The sequence below is a fragment of the Vombatus ursinus genome, unplaced genomic scaffold (assembly GCF_900497805.2).
Source record: "Vombatus ursinus unplaced genomic scaffold, bare-nosed wombat genome assembly UNPS02014826.1, whole genome shotgun sequence".
Lineage (NCBI taxonomy): Eukaryota > Metazoa > Chordata > Mammalia > Diprotodontia > Vombatidae > Vombatus > Vombatus ursinus.
The window spans coordinates 11,437,215-11,458,756 of record NW_020954604.1 but is presented as its reverse complement, the minus strand read 5'-3'; the positions used below and the strand labels follow the sequence as shown (position 1 = coordinate 11,458,756).

General features: G+C 39.3%; 1 protein-coding gene across 3 annotated transcripts in view; it reads left to right on the top strand.

The window, feature by feature from the left end:
- BICRAL (BRD4 interacting chromatin remodeling complex associated protein like) overlaps positions 1-21,341 on the top strand; it is a 102,399-nt gene extending 81,058 nt beyond the window's left edge. For all 3 annotated transcript variants that reach the window (XM_027838407.1, XM_027838405.1, XM_027838406.1), the window contains exons 6-12: positions 4,424-4,529; positions 5,178-5,278; positions 6,527-6,588; positions 8,328-8,473; positions 10,455-10,549; positions 12,011-12,113; positions 20,226-21,341. In XM_027838407.1, the coding sequence (XP_027694208.1) occupies positions 4,424-4,529; positions 5,178-5,278; positions 6,527-6,588; positions 8,328-8,473; positions 10,455-10,549; positions 12,011-12,113; positions 20,226-21,022 (1,410 nt within the window). In that variant the 3' untranslated portion in view covers positions 21,023-21,341. The remainder of the gene's footprint in view (positions 1-4,423; positions 4,530-5,177; positions 5,279-6,526; positions 6,589-8,327; positions 8,474-10,454; positions 10,550-12,010; positions 12,114-20,225) is intronic.
- The last annotated feature ends 201 nt before the right edge of the window (positions 21,342-21,542 follow it).

The window sequence follows — 21,542 nt, the reverse complement described above, 5'->3', positions numbered from 1 at the left end:
TCTGAATACCCCTTCCCCTAGTCTGCCTTCCCTTCTGTCTCTCCCCCACTTCTCTTATCCCCTTCCCCTTCTATTTTCCTGTAGGGCAGGGTAGATTTCTGTACCCCATTTCCTGTATTTCTTATTTCCCAGTTGCATGTGAAAACATTTTTTTTAAACATGTGTTTTTAAAACTTTGGGTTACAAATTTTCTCCCTCCCTCCCTCCCCACCCACCCTCATTGAAAAGACAAGCAACTCAATATGTTATACATGTGCACTTATGCAAAACACTTCCATAGTAGACATGCTGGGAAAAACTAACTCTATTTCCCTTAATCCTATCTTGCCTCCCCCATTTATTCCATTCTTTTTTTTTGACCCTGTCCCTCTTCAGAAGTATTTGCTTCTGATTACCCCCTTTCCCAATCTGCCTTCCTCTCTATCATCCCCCTACTCTCTTGTCCCCTTCCCTCCCTATTTTCCCGTAGGGTAAGATGGATTTCCATACCCAATTGAGTGTGTATGTTATTCCTTCCTTAAGTCCAATCCTATGAGAATAAGATTCACTCGTTCCTTCTCACCTTCCCCCATTTCCCCTCCACTGTAAGAGCCTTTTCTGTTGTTTTTTTTTGGTGAGATAATTTACTCTTCCTTTCTCCTTCTCCTAGTATAATCCTCTCTTACTCCTTAATTTTATTTTCCAGATATCACCCCTTCATCTTCAACTCTCCCTGTGCCCTCTATCTATCTATCTATCTATCTATCTATCTATCTATCTATCTATCTATCTATACACATACATACATAAAATTTTTTTCCTCCAACTACCCTAATACTGGCAAAGATCTTGTGAGTTACAAATACCATCTTTCCATGCAGGAATATAAACAGTTCAACCTTAGTAAGTCTCTTAGGATTTCTCTTTCCTGTTTACCTCTTCATGTTCCACTTGAGTCTTGTATTTGAAAGCCAGATTTTCTATTCAGCTCTGATCTTTTCATCAAGATTGCTTGAAAGTCCTCTATTTCACTGAATGACCATTTTTTCCCCTGAAGGATTATACTCAGTTTTGCTGGGTAGGTGATATGTATCATGGAATTTCAAGGGGTCTTCAGAGACTGAAAGTCACTTGTTCTAATGTGAGTAGATTTCTCTTAGCCAGGTCTTAGAGAGGGAAGAAATTTGCTGAGTTTGTAAGGCAAACTATTTTAATATGTTAGTAATTTGTAGAAAATACATGTAGGTTTAAGTATCTCCTCTAAGTGAGCTTTAAATCTATGATCCCATAAAAGTCAAAGAATGATCATTTATATTATCAGTATTGGAAATACCATATAAAGGACCAAAAAAAAAAAAAATTTCCTGGCAGTGAGAGTAGATTGGCTATTCTTTGGAGTATAAAGGAGAAGAGAACAGGAGTGCCCAGGGATAGGTAAGGCTGCTGCCACCAAAGTAAGAATGGGAGTGACTGAGACCAGTTCTCTAAAGAACATCTACACATAGTGTATGACTGAGAGCAATACTAAATATCAATACTGAGATACTGAATATCTACATGTAGAGTATGACTAAAATATGTAAATTGGGGGTGTTTTCTTAGGCCTTAGATGTGAGGGAATGGATTACAGCTGCAGGAGAACAGGAAGGGAAGTTATATCCTCCCCACTGATGCTGCAGAGGGAGAGAAAAGACCTCTACCTATCATAAAGTTCTGAACTAGTACCTCTTCCCTCCTCTCTTTTTTAAAATTGTTTTATTGATGCCTTTTGTTTTTATATTACAGGTTTGGTTGGTTGTTTTTAGAAATAATCCCATTTCTTTCCTGTCCTCCATTGTAGCAAAGAAAAACACTCAATAGGTTTGCCCTGTCTAACGATGATAGACAAAACTGTGTACAGACTCCATTCTGTCCTGGTGGTCTCTTGCCTCTCTGCGGAGAGGAAAGGGAGTTAGGTTCACAGAACCACTGAATTTAAGAGTTGGAAGTGATCTCAGTGGTCACCAAGTCCAACTCATACCTATTATCTGTACTCCAGGACTATTATTAATTTTTTGTTTGCTCAGAGGTTATAAGGGTATTTTAGTTTAGTATCAGGATTATCTTTTAGTTTATGTTGTTGTAACCATTGTCCTTACTGTTCTTCTGGTCCTCTTTCAGTTCTACAAGCTCACATTTATTAATTGATGTAAATCTTCCTGTGTTTCTGAATTCCTTGTATTTGTCATTTCTTATGGCAAAATAATATTCTGTTACATTCATATACCACAGTTGGTTTAGGCTGTTTACTAATTGATGGACACCCTTGTTATTTCTAGTTCTTTATTACCATGAAAATTGTTATTATGTTGTTGTTTTTTAATCTAAGGCACTGATATATGAGGTAAGACTGTAAAGTAATAAGACTGGACTGGTCATTTCTTTCTCATTATATAACAAAACCTTTGTAACGAATATGTAAAGTCAAACAAAACAAATTCCCACATTGACTTTGTCCAAAAATGTATGTCTCATTCTGCAACTGAATTCATCCCCTCTCTGTTGGAAGAGGTACATGCTTCATCACTGGTCCTCTGGAATCGTGGTTGGTCATTGTATTGACCAGAGTGCTTAAATCTTCTGAAGTTCTTTTTTCAGTGTTCTTGTTGTTGCATAAATTGTTCTCCTGGTTCTGCTCACTTGACACTGCCTCAGTCATATAAGTCTTCCCAGGATTCTCTGAAACTATCCCCTTTGTCATTACTTATAGCACAATAGTATTCCATCACATTCATATACCTTAATTTATTCATCTTTTCCCCAGTTGATTCCCATCTTGCTTTTAAAAAGACTCCCATACCCATCTGTCTGGGATGACACAGGTATGACTCTATTATAAGCAAGAGGATTACTCACAGGCTAACTGGTAAACCCCAGCCTTCCTCCAACCTTCTGTTGTGCAAGGAGGGAAAATGAAAAGAATTTAAGATTGTTTAAGGGAAATGACTGAACTAAAGTAACTAAAGTACAGCTAACTCCTGTAATGATCCACAGTACTAGAGGGGTCTCATTGTCATAGATGATTCAGAGTGGGGGATAATCAAAAAGTCATTTCTGGGGGGCAGCTAGGTGGCACAGTGGATACAGCACCAGCCCTGGAGTCAGGAGGACCTGAGTTCAAATCTGGCCTCAGACACACAACACTTACTAGCTGTGTGACCCTGGGCAAGTCACTTAACCCCATTGCCTAGCCCCCCTCCCCCCAAAAAAAGTCATTTCTGTTTAGCTTTAGGAATGCATCATATGGAATCATAGAATTGTTTATTTTCAGAGATTATCTCCTTATTGTACAAATAAGAAAGAAGGTGTTGTCATCAGTTTTTGCTGAAGCTGTTAAATGGAGACGGCAGTGTGGTGTGTGGAAGGTGGCAGGCTGGCCTTGGGAATCAGGAAATCTTGAGTTCAAGGCTGGCTTCTGACACATACTGCCTTGTTTGACTCTGGGCAAATCACTGAAATCACAGTGCTCTAGGCAACTCTCTAAAAATATAACTTGCAGAGCAATTGATGATCTCTATCAATAAAGGGAATTTCCTTACTTGGAGCTCCTTATGCCAGTATTTCCTGATCTTATGCTAACTGATTGTGAGGTGAGTCATCTCATAACTGTGCTGAGTAACCAGGATGATAGATTTACTACAGATAAGCCGGTAAAAGAAAATAGAGTTTTTTGGTCAGTGAGTCAGACAGACTTAGTTTTAAGGTTGTCATATTCAGTTAAAGCACAGTATGCAGGAATTCATTGTTTGCTGTCCTAATTCAAAGAAGAATTGGGTTTTGGGTGTATATGAAATCACAAGGGATAAAAATCTTATAATTATAATGACTGAGTTCCTCTTGGATCTCAGTGACTTAGACTGTATTTACCATGTGAAGCAGGACCCCAGGAGGGAGGATATTTGGATTTATTATTGTGGTGGCATGAAGCCAACTAACTTCGATGAAGCATCTCAGGAGATACCAGTGAATGTACCCCAGAGATCTGAGGACAAGGAAATGTATTTATTAAAATTCTTCCTACGTCAGGGGTTCTTAACCTTTTTTGTTATATCATGGGCCCCCTTTGGCAGTCTGGTGAAGCCTATGGACTCATTATTTCAGAATAATGTTTTTAAATGCATAAGATTATAAAGGAAACCAATTATATCAAAATACAGTCATTTAAATATATATATATATATATGTTTGTAAAGTTCACATATTCCAGGCTAAGAACCCCTGTCTTATATAAAAGGAAAATAATACTATTTGTTTTCCATTTTTGTTTCTTTGATGTAACTTGAAGAAAACTCTCTAGGTTGAATTTTTAAGTTGTTAAAGGACTTGAGTCATTTGTTTATCACTAACCTGTTAAGACTTTAAAATCTTTAAATTGACTTTTCCATCTTGGTAATATTTTTCACAGGCTCAGAAAAAAAGCTTGAACCAGACTTCCCCCGTTTCAACTTCCAAGACCCCAGATGGCTTGAGACAAACGCAAATAACTGGTCTCTTGAGTAACCCATTGCCAGGTCAGGAGCCTCTCCTTATCTAATTTTTACTTTGCCTCCTGACATCCAAAGTCAGTTCCTGTTCCTCATATCTAATCCTAAATGAAGTCTTTCCAGATTAACTTTACCCTGTTGTGATCACTCCTCTATTCTGTGACTCTCAACACTTTCATAGTTAGTCTACATATTATTTAATGTATGTTGCTTTGGTAATTGTCCCCAGCTCTCTTCATCTGTGTGCATTTGATTCTCACACTTAGAATGACATGAGAACAATTACCGTGTTTCCTATTTATTTTGTGCTTCCTATTGTATCTGGTACAGAGTTCTAGAGACATTTTCAGTAAATGTTTAGTAATGTAGAAGGCAAAACCCTAAAAATGTCCATTCAGATGCTACCATTTTTTTATTCCCCTCCTCTCAGCTTTGTGGATACTCAGGTCCTCCAAAAGTCATTTGCTTCTGCCTCAAAGAAGGTGAAACTCCAGTGTTTAAATTGTCTTACTTAGTGGATTCTGACAGTCACTTTGTCTGATGCCCAGGTCTGGCAAATAAATTCTCCTCCTTGCTCTCCTCTCATCTTAGAGTAATTAATTATCTATGATACATGAATTATGGTTTACTCTTTTGCTGCCTCTGATTAACATCATATGTTCACCGTTTTAATAGGACAGGATTCTGGAAGCAAAGTCATACAACCACCCTTAGGAACACCACAGCCACAGCAGGAAAAAGGAGTGGGATCATCACCAGGACAGCAAAATGTACAGGTAGATGGCTATTGAATGTAGCTTTTTCTTAGTATTTACAGCAAAAGAATAAAAGTGTAAGGGCGCCACTTTGCTGCTTGGGGTCTTGGTTGCACATCAGGACAGAGCTCACCTCTTCTCCAGTAGGGATCTTACCACGCAATGCGCACAGTGAAGTCTTTGGAAGATGGGTATCCCTGGCGGGCTCTCGGAGGTCAGGCAGCTGTTCTCTTTTGGTGTTAAAATGGATAATAATAACATCTAGCATGAATGAATGATTTACATTAAAGGCAATGTGGACTTGGAAGCTGAAGGCCAGGGTATAAAAGCTGGATCTTCAATTTATTAGCAGTGAGACCTTAAGCCTCAGCTTCCTCTTCTGTAAAATAAAGATAATACTTCCAATATATCCCTTGTAGGATTGTTGTGAGAATAAAATAAAATTACATGAAAGAATAAAACTTTAAAACTGTATAAAATACTATGTAAGGTCAGCTATTATTACTTGTGATACCTCTCACCAATGTCTTAGCAAAAACAGTGCCCTTCTTCCCATTCAGGATTTTTTTCCAAGTGGCCAGCAGCATTTGACAGGATAGGTGATCAACATTATCCCAATAAAGTGGCCTGGGAACTGAAAAAGTTTGAATATTACTTTAAAAATTAATGGTCCAAAGGAGAAAAAGGAAGAAAAAAAAAAGAGGATTTTTTTGTCAGCCTTATGATTTTCTTAAACATTTCTCCATCCCTTTAAATTGAAAAGTCTCCTGTGATGTAGGATTGCCTGGTGGTGCCCAGTGAGGTGCTGTTCTTAGGACTAGGGACTCTGGTTCTCTCTTCCCACCCAGGCACAACAGAATCTGAATTTGCTTCCTAAACCATAGTAGTAATCTGTGCCAGGCTCACTTCTGGGCTGTGGGGCTAAGTGATCTGTTGATTTCTCATCTGTTGGGTTGTTACCTACAAACATATTGCCCTGCATATTTTGTTATCCTGTAATAAGTTAACAGCTGAGTCCTTCTAAAGAGTTGTGACTGCATTCTGTGATCCCAGAAGTTTTTAATGTAGTACCAAGTTGTTAATACTCAATCTACAGAATTATTGCTCTTCTGTTGTTTTTTTTTCAATAAGGCATAATACTACCATTCCAAAAAATGCCTTTTATAGGTAATTGAAAACATTTCTACTTTTAAAACTATATTTTCGAAGTTTTCTGTAATCTGTTTTTTTCTACCGAAGGAAATAATCAGGAAATTTATTTTCCTCTAGGTGGATAGTCATACAGTGGGACAAAAGAGACCTGCTGCAAAACAGCTAACTAAAGGAGCTTTGTAAGTTAACTTGTGAAAAGTGTGATTTAATTTCAAATTAATTCCTTTAGTTTTCCCAGTTTCTATCATCAACTACAGAGGTCAAGTTAACATCTTATGTAGATATATTTGGGGGTTGTCTGATTCTGCATTAGCCTTTTCAAAAATTACATTTTTGTCTTTTTGAAAATGTACGGTTTCATTGATAACATCTTCTTTAGGGGGTGTTAGGATATCAAATGATGTTTGTTGAATCTTGGAAAGTGATTAATCTCTTGGTGTTTACTCTTTTGTTCCTAAGGCTAATAGTTTGGGCTTTTAAAGTTCTTGTTGTTCTGAGGATCCCTCTTGAGCATGATTAGACTTTAAGCATGAACAGACTTTAAGGGTAGAGCAGAAGTGTCAGCCCAGGTAATACCTGTTGATTTGCTTATTATAGGATATGAATTTAGCTCTGTGTATGTTATGTGTGTATTTAAACCCATGCAGATAGAATTGGTTGGAGTACCATGTTTATATGAGACAAAGATCATTTGTTCAGTTTTCCAGTGGGCCTTGAGAGACACAGGATAAATTCCCACCACCATCAGTTTTATTGCATTATACAGTATTGATCACCAGGGAAACATCAAATATCACCAATTGCCTACTGAATGTTGTAAGATGAATGGCCCAGAGACATCTCAAACTTAACACATCCATAACAAAATTCACAGTCTTTTCCCCAAACTCCCCTCCCTCCCCCTTCAAGCTTCCTTATTTTTTTGAAGACCTCAACATCTTTTGATTCTCCCCGAATCAAATGTCTTAATGTCTTCAACTCTTAATTCTTCCTTAGCCCACGTATTGAACTAGTTGCCAAATCTTTCATTTCTGCCTCCACTGTCCCATTCTCTTCATTCATACAACCACCACTTAGTTCAGGCCCTTGTCCCTTCTCAACTGGACTTTTACAATGGTCTCCCTCCCTCAAACTCCTCCCCACTCTAATTCATCATCCAAATAGCTGCCAAAGTGATTTTCCTTAAGCACCCAATTGGAACCTTGCTATTCCCCTGCTGCTTAGTAAACTCTGTTGACTTTGTTCTAGAATGAAAATTAAATTCCTCTTTTTAGCTTTGGAAGCCCTTTCCATCCTGGCCTCATCCTGTCTTTCCAGCCTCATCCTGCATCACTCCCCTTCTCTCATTCTGTGATGAATCACAACTGGCCTGCTCTTTGTTCTTGCCACATGATTCTCATCTCCTTTGTGCTTTTGGATCATCTCTCCCCATACCTGGGAAGCACTCCTTCCTCACCTCTGCCTCGTACATTCCTTCTTGTCCTTCTAGACACAGTTCTGGCACTACCTGCTACACTAACTAAGCCTTTCCTCCTCCCCTGATGTGCTCGTGCCCTCCCTGCTGGTACCTAGTACTTAAATATTTTGTATTTAGCTTGTAAGTATTCTGAAGATATTTATTTAGAGGTGTGTTGTTTTCCCCAGTAGGAATTGCTTGATTTTTTTTGTCTTTGTCTCCCCAATACCTAGTGCAGTGCCTGGAACATAGTGGGTGCTTAATAAATGCTTATCGATTGATTGATTATACAGGATAGTGGATGGATGAGCATAATCTCTCTCTACTATTAGAAAGACAACTCAGAAATCTAATATAATTTATGTACTGTTGTTATTCCTGTTTATTCTTATGTAAATGTGACTGTGTGGTTAGGTTTCTCAAAGTAGTTCTGTGTTAATATTGGAAATTTGTCTCTTAAAGTATTCTCCAGCAGTTACAGAAGAATCAAGCCCATGCTGTGACGCCAGATAAAAGCCAGTTCAGGTCTCTAAATGATGCGGTCCAGAGACTCCTTTCTTATCATGTGTGTCAGGGATCCCTGCCAACTGAAGAGGATTTGAAGAAAGGTAAATAGGCCTTGAGCCTGAGACAGCTCATTCAATGCCTGAGACCAGTAGAATTTCTAAGAGGATGATTGAGAGTTTTAGAATGCAAATAAGAGAGCTCTCCTTTGAAAAATCCCAACTCTGTCACTGACTTACTGCCTAGGAGCAGCAGGAGGAGAGTTAATAGCATCCATCTTAGTAAGAAATCTCTGGTATTCATGAAGTGCCTCACCACATTCTTCCCACCAAAGGCCAAAAGGTAATATCCTCACCAAAAATGTCACTCTTGTGGTCAAATTCCTGAGCAGTAAAGCTGAATCATGAATTAACACTTGCCTGAAGATTTTACTTGACTGGTCATCATGCAAACAACTTACACTAACCTCTTCCTTGCTCTTGGTGACCAATATTCGTGAATGGATGCTTAAAAAGAATTTCCTGAGGTCACAAAGCCAGTCAAGCAAATAATTGAGTCAGAAGTAGAACTGGGACCTTCTAGTATAGTGGTACCAACTTGGTATCTGGCCAAAGATTATATACTAGTTTCTCTGTCCCAGCTCAGTGCCAGCCGTCATGCTTGCTTCCCCATCCTCATGTTCAGTCCTGATAGTCCTGCCCCTTGTGAGTGTGCCTCCAGAGCCCTGACTCCATTTCATCCATACTGCCTTATTTTCCTGTCCAGCTGTGCCTGACCCTTATCCCTTCTGGCTCTGCTCCACAGTATCAGGGCAGTGGTCACAGTGACTTCTGTTCTGCCTAAGGCAGGCATAGTACAAGGGAAAGAGCACTAGTTCTGGAGCAAGAGATCCTGGGTTCAAATACCACCTCTGATCTTACTTCTTGTGGGACTTTGGGCAAACCATTCAATCTCTTTGGACCTCAGTTTCCTCCATATGTAAAATTAAGGGTTTGAACAAGATGGCCTCTAAGCTTGCAACTCTAGATCTGTGATTCTATGATCCTGTGAACTAGGAAGGGGTCAGGACCAGGACCAGGTAGGGAGGGGGCTGGTGGGGTGGTGAAAAGGGAATATGAGAGGAAGAAAAAAACATGGGAAAGTAAGAGAGGGAATGTGGCAAACAGGTGAATAAGGAAAGGCAGGACTGCAAAACTGTAATCCTGAAGATATGACCCATTAATGTAAGGTTCTACATGGAAAGAAAGGAAGGAAGGAAGGAAATGAGCATTAATTAAGTACTTACCATGTGCCAGGCACTGTGCAAAGTAAGCATCTTACACATTCTCATTTTATTCTCACAACCACCCTAGGAGGTAGATGCTATTATTATACCCATTTTATAGTTGAGGAAACTGAGGCAAACAGAGATTAAGTGACTTGCCCAAGGTCACACAGCTAGTAAGTAAGTATCTAAACTTGGATTTACATTTAGACTGACCCCAGCCCCAGCTGCCTCATGAAAGCATCCTCATAATTGAAGGGAGTGGCAGCACAAATCATCTAAACAGCAGGTCATCCTAAGATCACTTCTATTTGATGTTGGAATAAATTGCATGATTTTTAAAAATATTTGTTGTTGAAAAGCATTGACATTCTGTAATATATAGATCTTCTTGATTGGATTCTATTTAAGCTAATATTAAAACCAGATGACATTCTATGATGGTGTAACAGCTGACAATAGAGAAAAGCAGCCTAGAAGTCTGGCCAGGGCAGAAGCGAAGCCAGCCTGGGATGGATGACAAAAGTTTTCACAGATGAGCCTTGATAATGGATAAAGTTATTATATTCAAGAGAGTACTTTTTTTCCTGAAGCAAGGGGATGATCTCATGAAGTCCTTTTTAGCCTGAAGAATCACTGAAATAAGTCTGCCGTTCTGTGACTGATCTGTATGAGTGACCCTGGGCAAATCAGTGATCTGCATCTTTAAAATGAGGGGATTGGGCCAGATGACCTCTGTGGCAGAGTTCGTTACAGCTGTAAGTCTGTTATCCTGTTAAGGATAGTGAGGATAACTTTTCCTGTCTTCTCTCTCTTTTTAGTGGACAGTGAATTTGAATCAGTTGCCACTCAACTTCTCAAAAGGACCCAAGCTATGCTTAACAAATACAGATGTCTGCTTATAGAAGATGCCATGGTAAGACCTACAAGCCAAGTAGATTTGGTTTTCAGAAACACAATGCGTATCGTGCAGCTGCTTTACAGATGAATAACCCAAAGAGGCAGTGTACTTTCAAAACATGGTTTTTCAACTCAAAAATTAAGAGATCACAGAGATTCGCTTTTTCTTGTTTTATTGATGCCTTCTGTTTTTACATCACTGTAGTTTCCTAATATGATACCTCCTTTCCTTTGAACATTCCCTTGTAACAAAAAAAATCAGTTAATTAAAATTAACTGACACCAGCAGCTATATCTGACAGCTTTTGCAATATTTTGTACCCATAGTCTCCTGCCTCCCTTCCAAGAGGAGGGAGATATTTCCTCGAACAGATGAAATACTGGAGATCTTCTGAGAAAGACTGCAGGTACAGAATATAGTGCATTGGATAGAAGTTTTTAAGAAGGAATAGAGGAAACATGGAAATAACCAATGCCAAAATTAGTTCTTAAATACTAGTTAATGAGAAAAGAGAACAAAAGACTTGGGAAAAGATGGGAAAGGCCAAATCCATTTCAGTAGTCCAAGAACGTGCTTTAAGCTATAAATGATTTTGTGGGTGATGTAATGTCTACAAAGATACACTCTTCTTACATTAATATTATTATCAGTGAAGTTCTTAAGCCAATGATGATAATATGGCTTTAGGAAAATCTCTTAACTACACTAAATCAGCTGTTTAAAGCTATGAGAGAATTTTTTTCAACTTGAATAGCTATCAGTGAAGCCAAACTGGCCAAATTGAAAGAAGCATTTAAAAATTGTAAGAAGCTTTATCAGTATTGTTGAACTGTTCTCAGATGATTTTGGTTTAGACAAGTCATGAAACAGTCAACTAAAGCAGAACAATTTATACAGTAACAACAGTATTATAAAGACAACTTTGAAAGACTTAAAAACTCTGATCGACACAAAGGAACCAACCACACAGTTCCAGAGGCCTCATGATGAAACTTGCTGCCCACCTCCTGATAGAGAGGTAATGAACTCAGAGTTCAGATTGAAACATATTTTTTTTTGGACCTAGTTAATGTGGAAATTTGTTTTGCTTGACTTTATGTATTTGTAACAGATTTTGTTGCTTTCTCAGTGGGTGGGGGAGGAGAATGAGGGAGGAAGGAAGGGAATTTGGAAATGAAAATAAAAAGAAAATTGAATTAAAAAATAAAAAATAAACTTAGCTTGCTCATCTCAAAACAAAAGAAATTAGGACTACAATTCTAACTTCTCTTTTGCTGAAGTCATTAAAATTAAAATTCACTTCAAGGAATTTCTTAACAAATAAATCATCACAGAAGATGGAGTAAAAAGACGCAACAGGAAACTAGAAACTAAATCTTCATTTTTGATTCCTTCTTTTTGGATTTAAAGACCCAGCTGACATGTTTTGAACCGATTTTAAAAGTATCTAAAATGATTTTGCTCTTTGTTTTTCAGCGGATAAATCCTTCTGCTGAGATGGTGATGATTGACAGGATGTTTAATCAAGAAGAAAGAGCTTCTCTGTCCCGAGATAAACGCCTGGCCCTTGTAGACCCTGGTAAGCAGTTATTATAACTCAAGTCAGGAAACTTTAACAAGAGTCTTTATCTGAATTAGGTTGTGAAAGCTGAGTATGAAGATGAATAATATTGAAGAAAGTATAAGAAAAACTCCCAGCACCCTGGTCAGGTGCCCTGAAGGTCCTGTCAGTGTTCTGTAAAACCTAAATTTCATGTTTAACCTTCGTGATTAAATTATTTCCTTATGTAGGATTCTCAGCTTCTTAGCCACCCTCAAGTACTAAACCAAACTCAAAAACTAGTTAAGGAACTGTGCCAGGTAGAGCTTTCATTTCATCCTTAACATTTCATTGTCACTTGCATAAATTTTTAGTCTCTCCTCTTGTACTCTTTTAGATTGGCTTAAATTTTCTGTCTTAGAGAAAGAAAAAAATAAAGGTGGAACAATTTTTTGGTTGTTTTCCCAGTTTTACTTCACTCATTACTTTGAGGCATTCAACTTTTAGAAGTTTTAGAAGTTTTTCCTTAAGTTGAACCAAATTCTAATCCATAGTCCCTCTGTTACTTTGTAAATAGTTGTCAAGATCTCCTGTGGGGAAAAAAAATCATCTCTATATACGTAGCCTATGGGTGGACCCCCACAAACTTAGCTAGAGAGATCCCTGGTGAGGCAAATAATCCACCACCAGGTGTTGAACAGAACACAGCCTTGAATAGAGCCTCATGGCATATTACCAGAGCCAGCACCTTGCTTCAGAGTTGACTCAAGCTCAAGTGGACCAATGATCTCCTTGATATGGAAATTTCCTCTAACAATGTAGATCATAAGCTGCCTCGTTCTGTACTCCTCTTGTCCATGTCCTCCAAGAAGTTCCACCCAGAAGGTACACAAAGTATGCCTAGTGAGCCCCTTACCTTCTTTTGTTATGGCAAGGATATCAGTGGAGCATGCATCCTGTCAGGACAGTCATCCTTGCTTTTGCTGTAGCCCATCTTCTTTGATGGCATCCTTCATTCCTCTTCTCATTTGTAATTTCTTATTTGTGATGTGCTGCATCCTACTCACAGCCACCATGTCCTTGTTCTTTGTCCTTTGGAAGATTTACAGTCGTGTGCACTTCATAAACTTGGTCCATTGGTGACTCAAAAAAGTTTGATCTAACTATCCACTCATGAAAAACTAAGTGGAGAAAGAATGCCTGTTGTCTAGACTATGATATGCAGTTGAATACTACACTCTATAATGTTTGTTCATCACTGTATGTAACTTGGACAGAAACTGCAAATGGATCATGAGTATATTTGGCCTAAAATTGAATAGAAAGAGAAGAGAGAACCAGATTGCCTTCAGGAAATTGCAAAGCTTTTTTTAAGGATCCTAAGCTTCTTCCTGAAACAAAAGCCTGTTTTGTTTAATACTATTAGCATCTTTAATTTTAAAAACTTTAAAATTTAATAATATTAAAATGTTAATTTTAATAATACCAATATCACTCTGCTGTTGTTGTAGGATTTGGAGTCATGGAATACTATCATCTTCAGGCTGACAACAACCCATTAATCACCACTCTTTAGGCCTATAGGAATCAGTTAAGCCAATTTCACCACCACTTAACTGTACTATCATCTGATACGTAACATAAAAATAAATAAATAAAGAAGCTGGCTACGTCGATGAAATTCTTCCTACCTTCCAGTTTAGTAATCAGTCAAAAAAAAATAAGAAAAGAAATGAAACCATGTAGTTCCATATGTGAGAATGGCAAGATTTAGTCTCACTAAACTCATGTCAACTTTTAATGATCAACACTTTCTTTTCAAAATACAGTACTCATGGGGCAGCTAGGTAGTGCTAGATAGAGCACTGGCCCTGAAGTGAGGAGTGACTGTTAAGTGACTCTGGGCAAGTCACTTAACCCCAATTGCCTCAACAAAAAATTTAAAAAAAAAATAGTAGTTAAGGGGCAGCTAGGTGGCACAGTGGATAGAGCACTGGCCCTGAAGTCAGGAGGACCTGAGTTCAAATTCGGCCTCAGACCAAACACTTGATGCTTACTAGTTATGTGACTCTTGACAAGTCAGTTAACCCCAATTGCCTAAAAAACAAAAACAACAACCAACAAAAAAAAAAACAACAACAAAGTACAGTATTCACAAATCATCCATTTAATGGCTTGTTCTAGAATTTTGTCAGGAATTAAAGTCAAGGTAACTATAATATAATAGTTTATTACCTTTTTGAAAAATGGAATAATGTCCTGCAACATTTCTCCTTTCTCCATAGTTTTTCAAAGATGATTACCAGTGTACCTGTAGATGTAGTTCATCTATACTTAATGACTTGAGCTCATTTAGAGCAAGTAGGTATTCTCACCATCTCCCATTGATCTTGAGTTTCAATTCCATATTAACAATTTTTGTTAATTCTTCCCATTCTGAAGATTATTTTCCTTGGTTGGGAGAACAGAAGCAAAGTCTTCTTCTTGTAATCAGATGTCATCCCCACATTCATCAGTATAGTCAGTCCTGTTCCTTTCTGGATCTCTTGTCTTCAACATAACTAAAAAGCTTCTTTGCAAGCATTGGTTCATTCTAGGCTTTAGCCTTCTTGGTTGTTTTACAAAATGGTGACACTTTTATATTTGTCCTCAGTTACCTACTCTTGCTTCCCTGTTCTAGTTATATCTTTTTAAAATCTCAGTTCACTACCTATGCAGCCATATTGACCTCTTTAGACAGATTCCTCATCTTTCCCCTTTGGAATCATTTGTGTTGACATCACTAGACTCTCCTCCTTGAGTATCTTCCATTCCTCTTAAGCCATGTCATAAGGAGACCATGGAACAGTGGAAAGAGTATTGTCTGTGGAGTCCAAGGACCTGAGTTCACATCCTACTTCTGACACTTATTCTGTGTGACCTTGAGCAAGTCATTCCCTGGACCACAATTTTCTCTTTTCATAAATGACACCATTAGTCTTAAATGATATCTTTTTGAGCACCAGGTCTTTGATCCTGTGCTCCTCCCCTTTGGTAACTCAGGCCTTTCCTCTGGACTCCTTCCTCTTTCTCCATTCTCCAAATACTTTGGAATTCATGCTTCCAAATTCTAGGGTACATATCAGAATACCTGGAAGGAACAGAGGTTCCTTCCTCTGTCACGAACTCAGAAGTGGTATGGTCACTTCTTGCCAAGATTTCCATCATGTCTAGTTTACCAACCGGTACCTCTTGGTTAAGTCAGAATTATTAATTATGATAACAGACCTCCTGGTCACTTCCTCTGTCTTCTGTAAGATTAAATATTTTAGCAAGGCAAGAACTTATGAGTTACTCTTTAGTTAGGAGAAACCAATATCCAAGAAAAATGTGAAATGCTCCATCACAACTGTATTTTCCCTCCATGTTGTCTTTGTCATCGTCTCATAACTCATTTTCTGTTTCTTCCTCTTTTGTGGGTGTTCTGAGGTATATGCCTATCCCACATATCAGTATCACTTCTGTTGCTCCCACCTTCATTCAAATTCTGTGCACCATGCTTCCCCACTCAAGTTGGTAGGTTTCCATATAGAAATATATATGTTTGATTTACAGTACATTCTCTATTGCTCCTTTTATTATATTCCTTTTGAATGAAAATGATCACTTTCATTGTTGTATTTTAGTCATGTGTCATGTACTAAGTCTCAGTGATACCAATGAGGCTGTGTTTACCTCATCACGTTAAGACTTACTTTATTAATCATACTCTGCACATTTGAAATTGAATTGGCATGAGCTTTATATTCAGTCCAATAAACATTTATCAAGCACCTATTATGTGTCAGGCACTGTGCTAAGTACTGGGGATACAAAAATAGGCAAAAGACAGTCTATGGTTTCAAGGAGCTTACAGTCTAGTTGGAGAGTCAATATGCAAACAAATATATACAAAGCAAGCTATATACATGATAAATAGGAAATAATTAACAGAGGGAAAGCACTGGAATTAAGAGGAGTTAGGGAAGGCTTTCTGTAGAAGGTGGGATTTTAGTTGTGGCTTAAAGGAAGCCAGGGAGGTCAGTAGTTGGAGTGGAAAAGGGAAAGCGTTCCAGGTATGGAGAACAGCCAGAGAAAACATCCAGAAGTGAGAGATGGAGTGTATTGTTAATGGAACAGCAAGGAGGTCAGTGTCACTGGATCAAAGAGTATGTGTTGGGGAATAAGGTAAGAAGACTGGAAAGGTAGGAGGGTGGTAGGAGGAGAACTGGGAGAAAGTGGTATCCTGAACACCTAGAGAGAAGACAATATAAAGGAGAGAGTGATCAGTAGTATCAAAAGCTGAAGAGAGGTCAAGAAGAATGAGGATTGAGAAAAGGCCATTGGAATTGGCAACTAAGTGATCATTAGTCACTTTGGAGAGAACAGTTTCCAATAGAATGTCAGGGTGGAAAGCAGGATTGTAAGGAGTTAAGTAGAGAAAGTAGAGGCACCTTTCTATGGTCCTCTTATTCTTTCTACATATTGTCACCTGTGAATTACTATGAATTTTCTCAGGTAGACTTCTCTGTATAGATGCCTCGTAGTGTCTTTTTTAGCATATCATTATGGTCAGTTTTCTCAGTGTTCCATTTTCAGTTTAAAATCCTCTTCGTATGTGCCAAATTCCAAGCAAATATATATGTTTTCTCGCTCTTCTCTCTCTCTGTCTGAATGTCTGTCTCATCCCTGCCTACTAGCCTATAATTCTTAGTAAGCCATGGTTCAGAAATACAAGGCCTTTCAGATGAAAAGCCATATGGTAAAAAAGAAAGAGTGATGAGTTTTAGATTCACAAGTGGCCTGAGTTCAAATCCCACCTCAGACATTTAATAGCTCTGTGACCATGGGTAAGTTAGTTAACCCTCTATTAGTCACTGAAACATTCCCCTGTCCATCTAATTATTTTTTTAAGTGTATTGGTGCCTTTTGTTGTTGTTTTTTTAGTCAACAAATATTTATTGAATACCTATCATGTGATAAAAGCATTACACTTGTAATGCTCTCAAAGTGTTCCTGAGCATTGGTGAGCACATATATGAAGAAGGAGCACATCATAGTAGAAAAGTTTATGGTTGGAAGACCAGGATCGAATCCCAGCTGTCCTACGGGTAACACTCTCTCACTTCACCTCTACATAATAAGAAGGTTAGACGAGATAATCTCTAAGGTCCCTTCCAGTTCTAAAACCCATTGGATCTTTGCGACAAACCTGTAAGATGGGTGAGGTGGCTGTTGTTACCCTCAAGGTACAGATAAGAAAACTAAGGATTGGGGCAGCTAGTTGGCACAGTGGATAGAGCACTGGCCCTGAAGTCAGGAGGACCTGAGTTCAAATCCGGCCTCCAACCAAACACTTGACACGTACTAGCTGTGTGACCTTGGGCAAGTCACTTAACCCCAACTGCCTCACAAAAAAAGGAAAAAAAAGAAAACTAAGGATTCCTTTTGTTTTCACTTCACAGTCATCTTCAGATCTGCCCACTTTCCCTCCCCTCCCCCCACCCAGCTTCTGAGCAGCAACCCTTGTTACAAAGGGGAAAAAAAACAGTTAAGCCAAATTTAACAAAACATTGCCTCATTGACTGACAGCATATATGGCATTGCACACCCATAGTCTCAGCCCTTTTAGCAAAAGGAATGAGGTGCATTTATTTCTCTCTCCTTCTGGGCAAAGATTGGTTCTTGTCATAATCTTACATTGTAATAGTTGTGTATATTTTTTTACCTATCTTTTTTTAGTTCACTCTGCATTAATTTGTATGTTCTCCCATGTTTATCTGAATTCCTCATACTTGTCATATTTTGTGGCACAATAATATTCTATTATGCTCACTTGTTTGAAATTTGTTTAGCTATTTCCCATTGATGGCACCCACTTTGTTCCCAGTTCTTTGCTACCACAAAAAGTGCAGCTGGAAATATTTTTATAATACATGGGATCTTTCTCTCTGTACCTCCTTGGGACATGTGCCCAGTCAGGGGCTCTTTGGTGAAAGGGTATGAAGAGCTTGGTAATTTTTTGCCTAATTCCAATCTCTTGTTGAAACTGAGAACTGTCTGTCCTCCATGGTCTTGCTTACAGTTCCCATTGTACCCTGCTTCCTGGCGTCCTCCCACTCACCCACCTTCTTCCTAGAGGAGGCTTTTTGTCACCTACTTAGTCCCATTCGACAGGTGGCAGATTCTTGCCAGTACCGCAAGGCCACTTGCAAAAAGACCATCGAAGAATCTAAACTTAGAGGAATAATTTCTGCCACCCTTTTTGCCTCTTTTCCAGCTTTTCTTTGTTCCTCAGACATTGGCTTCTTGCCTTTTGTGTCATCACCGTGCTCCCTTTTTCCTACCTTTAGTCTGCCTGAGCCTTTTGGTCCCTTTATCCGATTACACTAGCACTCTGTGTGAGAAGTTGCATGTTTACTACTTTTTTATAGAGAAGGATGCATTGCATTTTCCCCCAGAGCTCCTTCTTTGGACCTCAGGGTCAACAGCATGATATTGTGAAGAGAATGTTGGGCTTGGAGCCCAGGGATCAGCTTTGAGGCCAGGGTTGCCACCTCCTGGCTGTGTGAACTCGACCAAGGCATTTAACCTCTTTGGGCCCCAACTTCCTCATCTATAAAATAGAGATGATAACATTTGTATTAACCTGTTCCATAAGTTTGCGTTAGTTGTTGTTAGTAAGGATGTACTTTCTAGTTCTAGCAATCCAAGATTTAAGCAGTATGGCCTAGAGACCTAATGTGGTCTTGGAGGCAGAAAATGACTAGGCTCAGGTCTTTCCTCTCACATGTATCCTGGCTCCATGACTCTGGACAGTGGCAGCCTCTCAGGGTCTCCAGCACCTCTCTAAGACTAATGGAGTAGAGGGAATTTTCTTACCAGGAGTTCCATATACCAGTGAATGAATGAACATTTATTAGGCACCTACTGTGTATGTATAGCAGGACTGGATTTGGGTTCACATGCTACCCCCAATACTTAGTAGCTGTGTGACCCTAGACAAGTCCCTTAACCTCTCTGTAATTCAGTTCCCTCCTTTGTAAAATGAGGAGATTGGACTCAGTGGCTTCTAAAGTCCCGTTAAGTTCCAGATCCTCGATGTGAAGTGCTGTGCACATAAGCAAATAAAGCAAGATCATCCTGCTTGAATAACTCCTGTTCCAGGAATGGAATAAAAGACATATCAGAGGATTCAGTTGCAAATTGGATGGAAAGGTTTGGTGGTCCTTAGGGAGCCACAGCTGGGCAGATAGTAAGGGTGATGAAGTCATAGGTCCAGGAAAACAATGCATGTATTCACTCAGATTTTTTTTAAAATAGGTTTTATCATGTATCCTTTCACCTTCTCACTTTCTAACTGAAGAATTAACTTTCCTTTTTAAGTTCTCATTGCAACGCTCCTACAGACCTCATGATCTTTCAGTTCAAGTTCAGTTCAGCCATCCTGTGAACTGTTTTCAGCTTTGCTTGATACAATTGTTTCTGCTCTATGCCTTCCATCCTATTCTCCTGCCTTTCCTGAGATGAAAGCATTTTTTGTGACCTTGCTGACCACTTTTTATTCTCAACAAAGCATGACTAGATTTACTATTGTCTGTATGTGCAGATTTCTTGAGGCTCTATTACTTTTTTTTTAGAAAAAATGAATATTCTTCATGACCTAATTCAAGCTTCTTGTACCGTGTAAGGGGAAAAAGATTCCAGGCATGATGCCTATTGTCTAACATGTTTCCAAACTTTTTCCCAAAAAAGGGGGGAAGGGAAGGGAAAAAACAAACAAAAAAACAGCTGAGAGCTCAGGGTTGGGGAGGGCTTTTGCCCAACTTATTGACCTATATATCTTCAAGCCACCACATTCCAAGAGAGGTCCAAGCTTCCAAGCTGGTGCCTACCAAAACCTGCTGATTGGTTTTCCAGTCTAGACATCAAGCTTCTGGATAATCCCAGTATGCTGACAAGATCCTCTCAAAGGATGGGGAGTAATATGATTGGGAGAGTCTAATATGTGTTCACCCTATTCATCTTACCCACTCAGCTTCTATTCATGTGGCTCCTCCTGTCTTGTCCATTCACTAAATGTCTTTCATACACAAAAGCTGTAGACTCAGGTATGTTTTTTCCTACTTCCAGATGGTTATCAGGCCGATTTCTGTTGTTCCTCCAAACAACTAGATAAAGCCACAGAAGAGACACAGTTTGGCAGGAGTGACCAGCATGGCAGCAAGGCATCAAGCTCTCTGAACCTGGCAGTGGCCACCAAGGTCCAAAGCAGAGACCGAGCCAAACTAGGCGTGGCAGAACCAGCAAATCATGACCAGCCTCATACAGTGCCTAACCACATTATGGTCTCCCCAGGAGGAAATATTTCTAAAAAATCAGAATGCCTTGGCAAAGCCCTGAAATTTGACAAGGCAGGTACAGTCCAGTTTGGGTGCACAGCTGAAGAGAAGGTAGTCAGGAGAGACTCCGCCAGGGGCAGTGAGTGCTCTCCATGCTCTGAGGGCCCCCTGAAAACCTCATCCAGACTAGATCATGGTATGGACAACCAGCGATCAAGTAATACTATTGAACCTCACTCAGAGGGAACATGTAACAATTCCCTTCAAGACAAAACTCTGAGGAATTCTCCAAAGAATGAGGTTCTACACACAGACATCATGAAAGGGTCGGGTGAGCCCCAGCCAGATCTTCAACTCAGTAAGAGCTTAGAAACAACATTCAAAAATATCTTGGAACTCAAAAAACCTGGGAGGCACCTCCAAACTGATATGGCTGGCAGTGGTTCCATCGAGTTAGATTTCCCCAACTTTTCCCCAATGGCATCTCCAGAAAACTGCCTGGAAAGATTCATGCCGGACCCCAGTGAAGGTGGTGTAGAAACTGACTCCATTTTAGAAGCAGCTGTAAATAGTATCCTCGAGTGTTAATAGAAGCAGTCCCCTGGGCAAGTTAATGTTCTCTCCTAGCAAGAACGAATGGAAAGCATCCCCTAACTCCAGCCAGCCTGATCTTTCATCACAGGTCACCCTTTTAAACTCAATCCTGTTCTGTGTTTGAAAGCAATACTCGTTGTGGTTACAGGGAGATACCCAGTAAAGCTCATCCTTGTTAGAAAGCAGTCTCATAGGCCCTACACATCTCAAGTGTTAGGATAGTGCTTATGGTCGTTTTTGTTTTGTTTTGTTTAAAAAAAAAAAAAACACTGTAACTCAATGAGATCACAGTCCACTAGGCCCGAAGTAAAATGCTGACAATCACACATCATATGAAAAAATACTTATTAAAAAAAATCAAACAAGACCAATAGAAGCTGCTTCTGTTTTTAGCCCCATCCATATCCCTGTTTGAGAGCTTTGTTTTTTTAGGGGGAGGGAAAGAGCAACCCCACGGCCTCACTCCTGGAGGCCTTTTGAAGCAGCGGCAGACCTCTGGCTGAGAATCCCCATG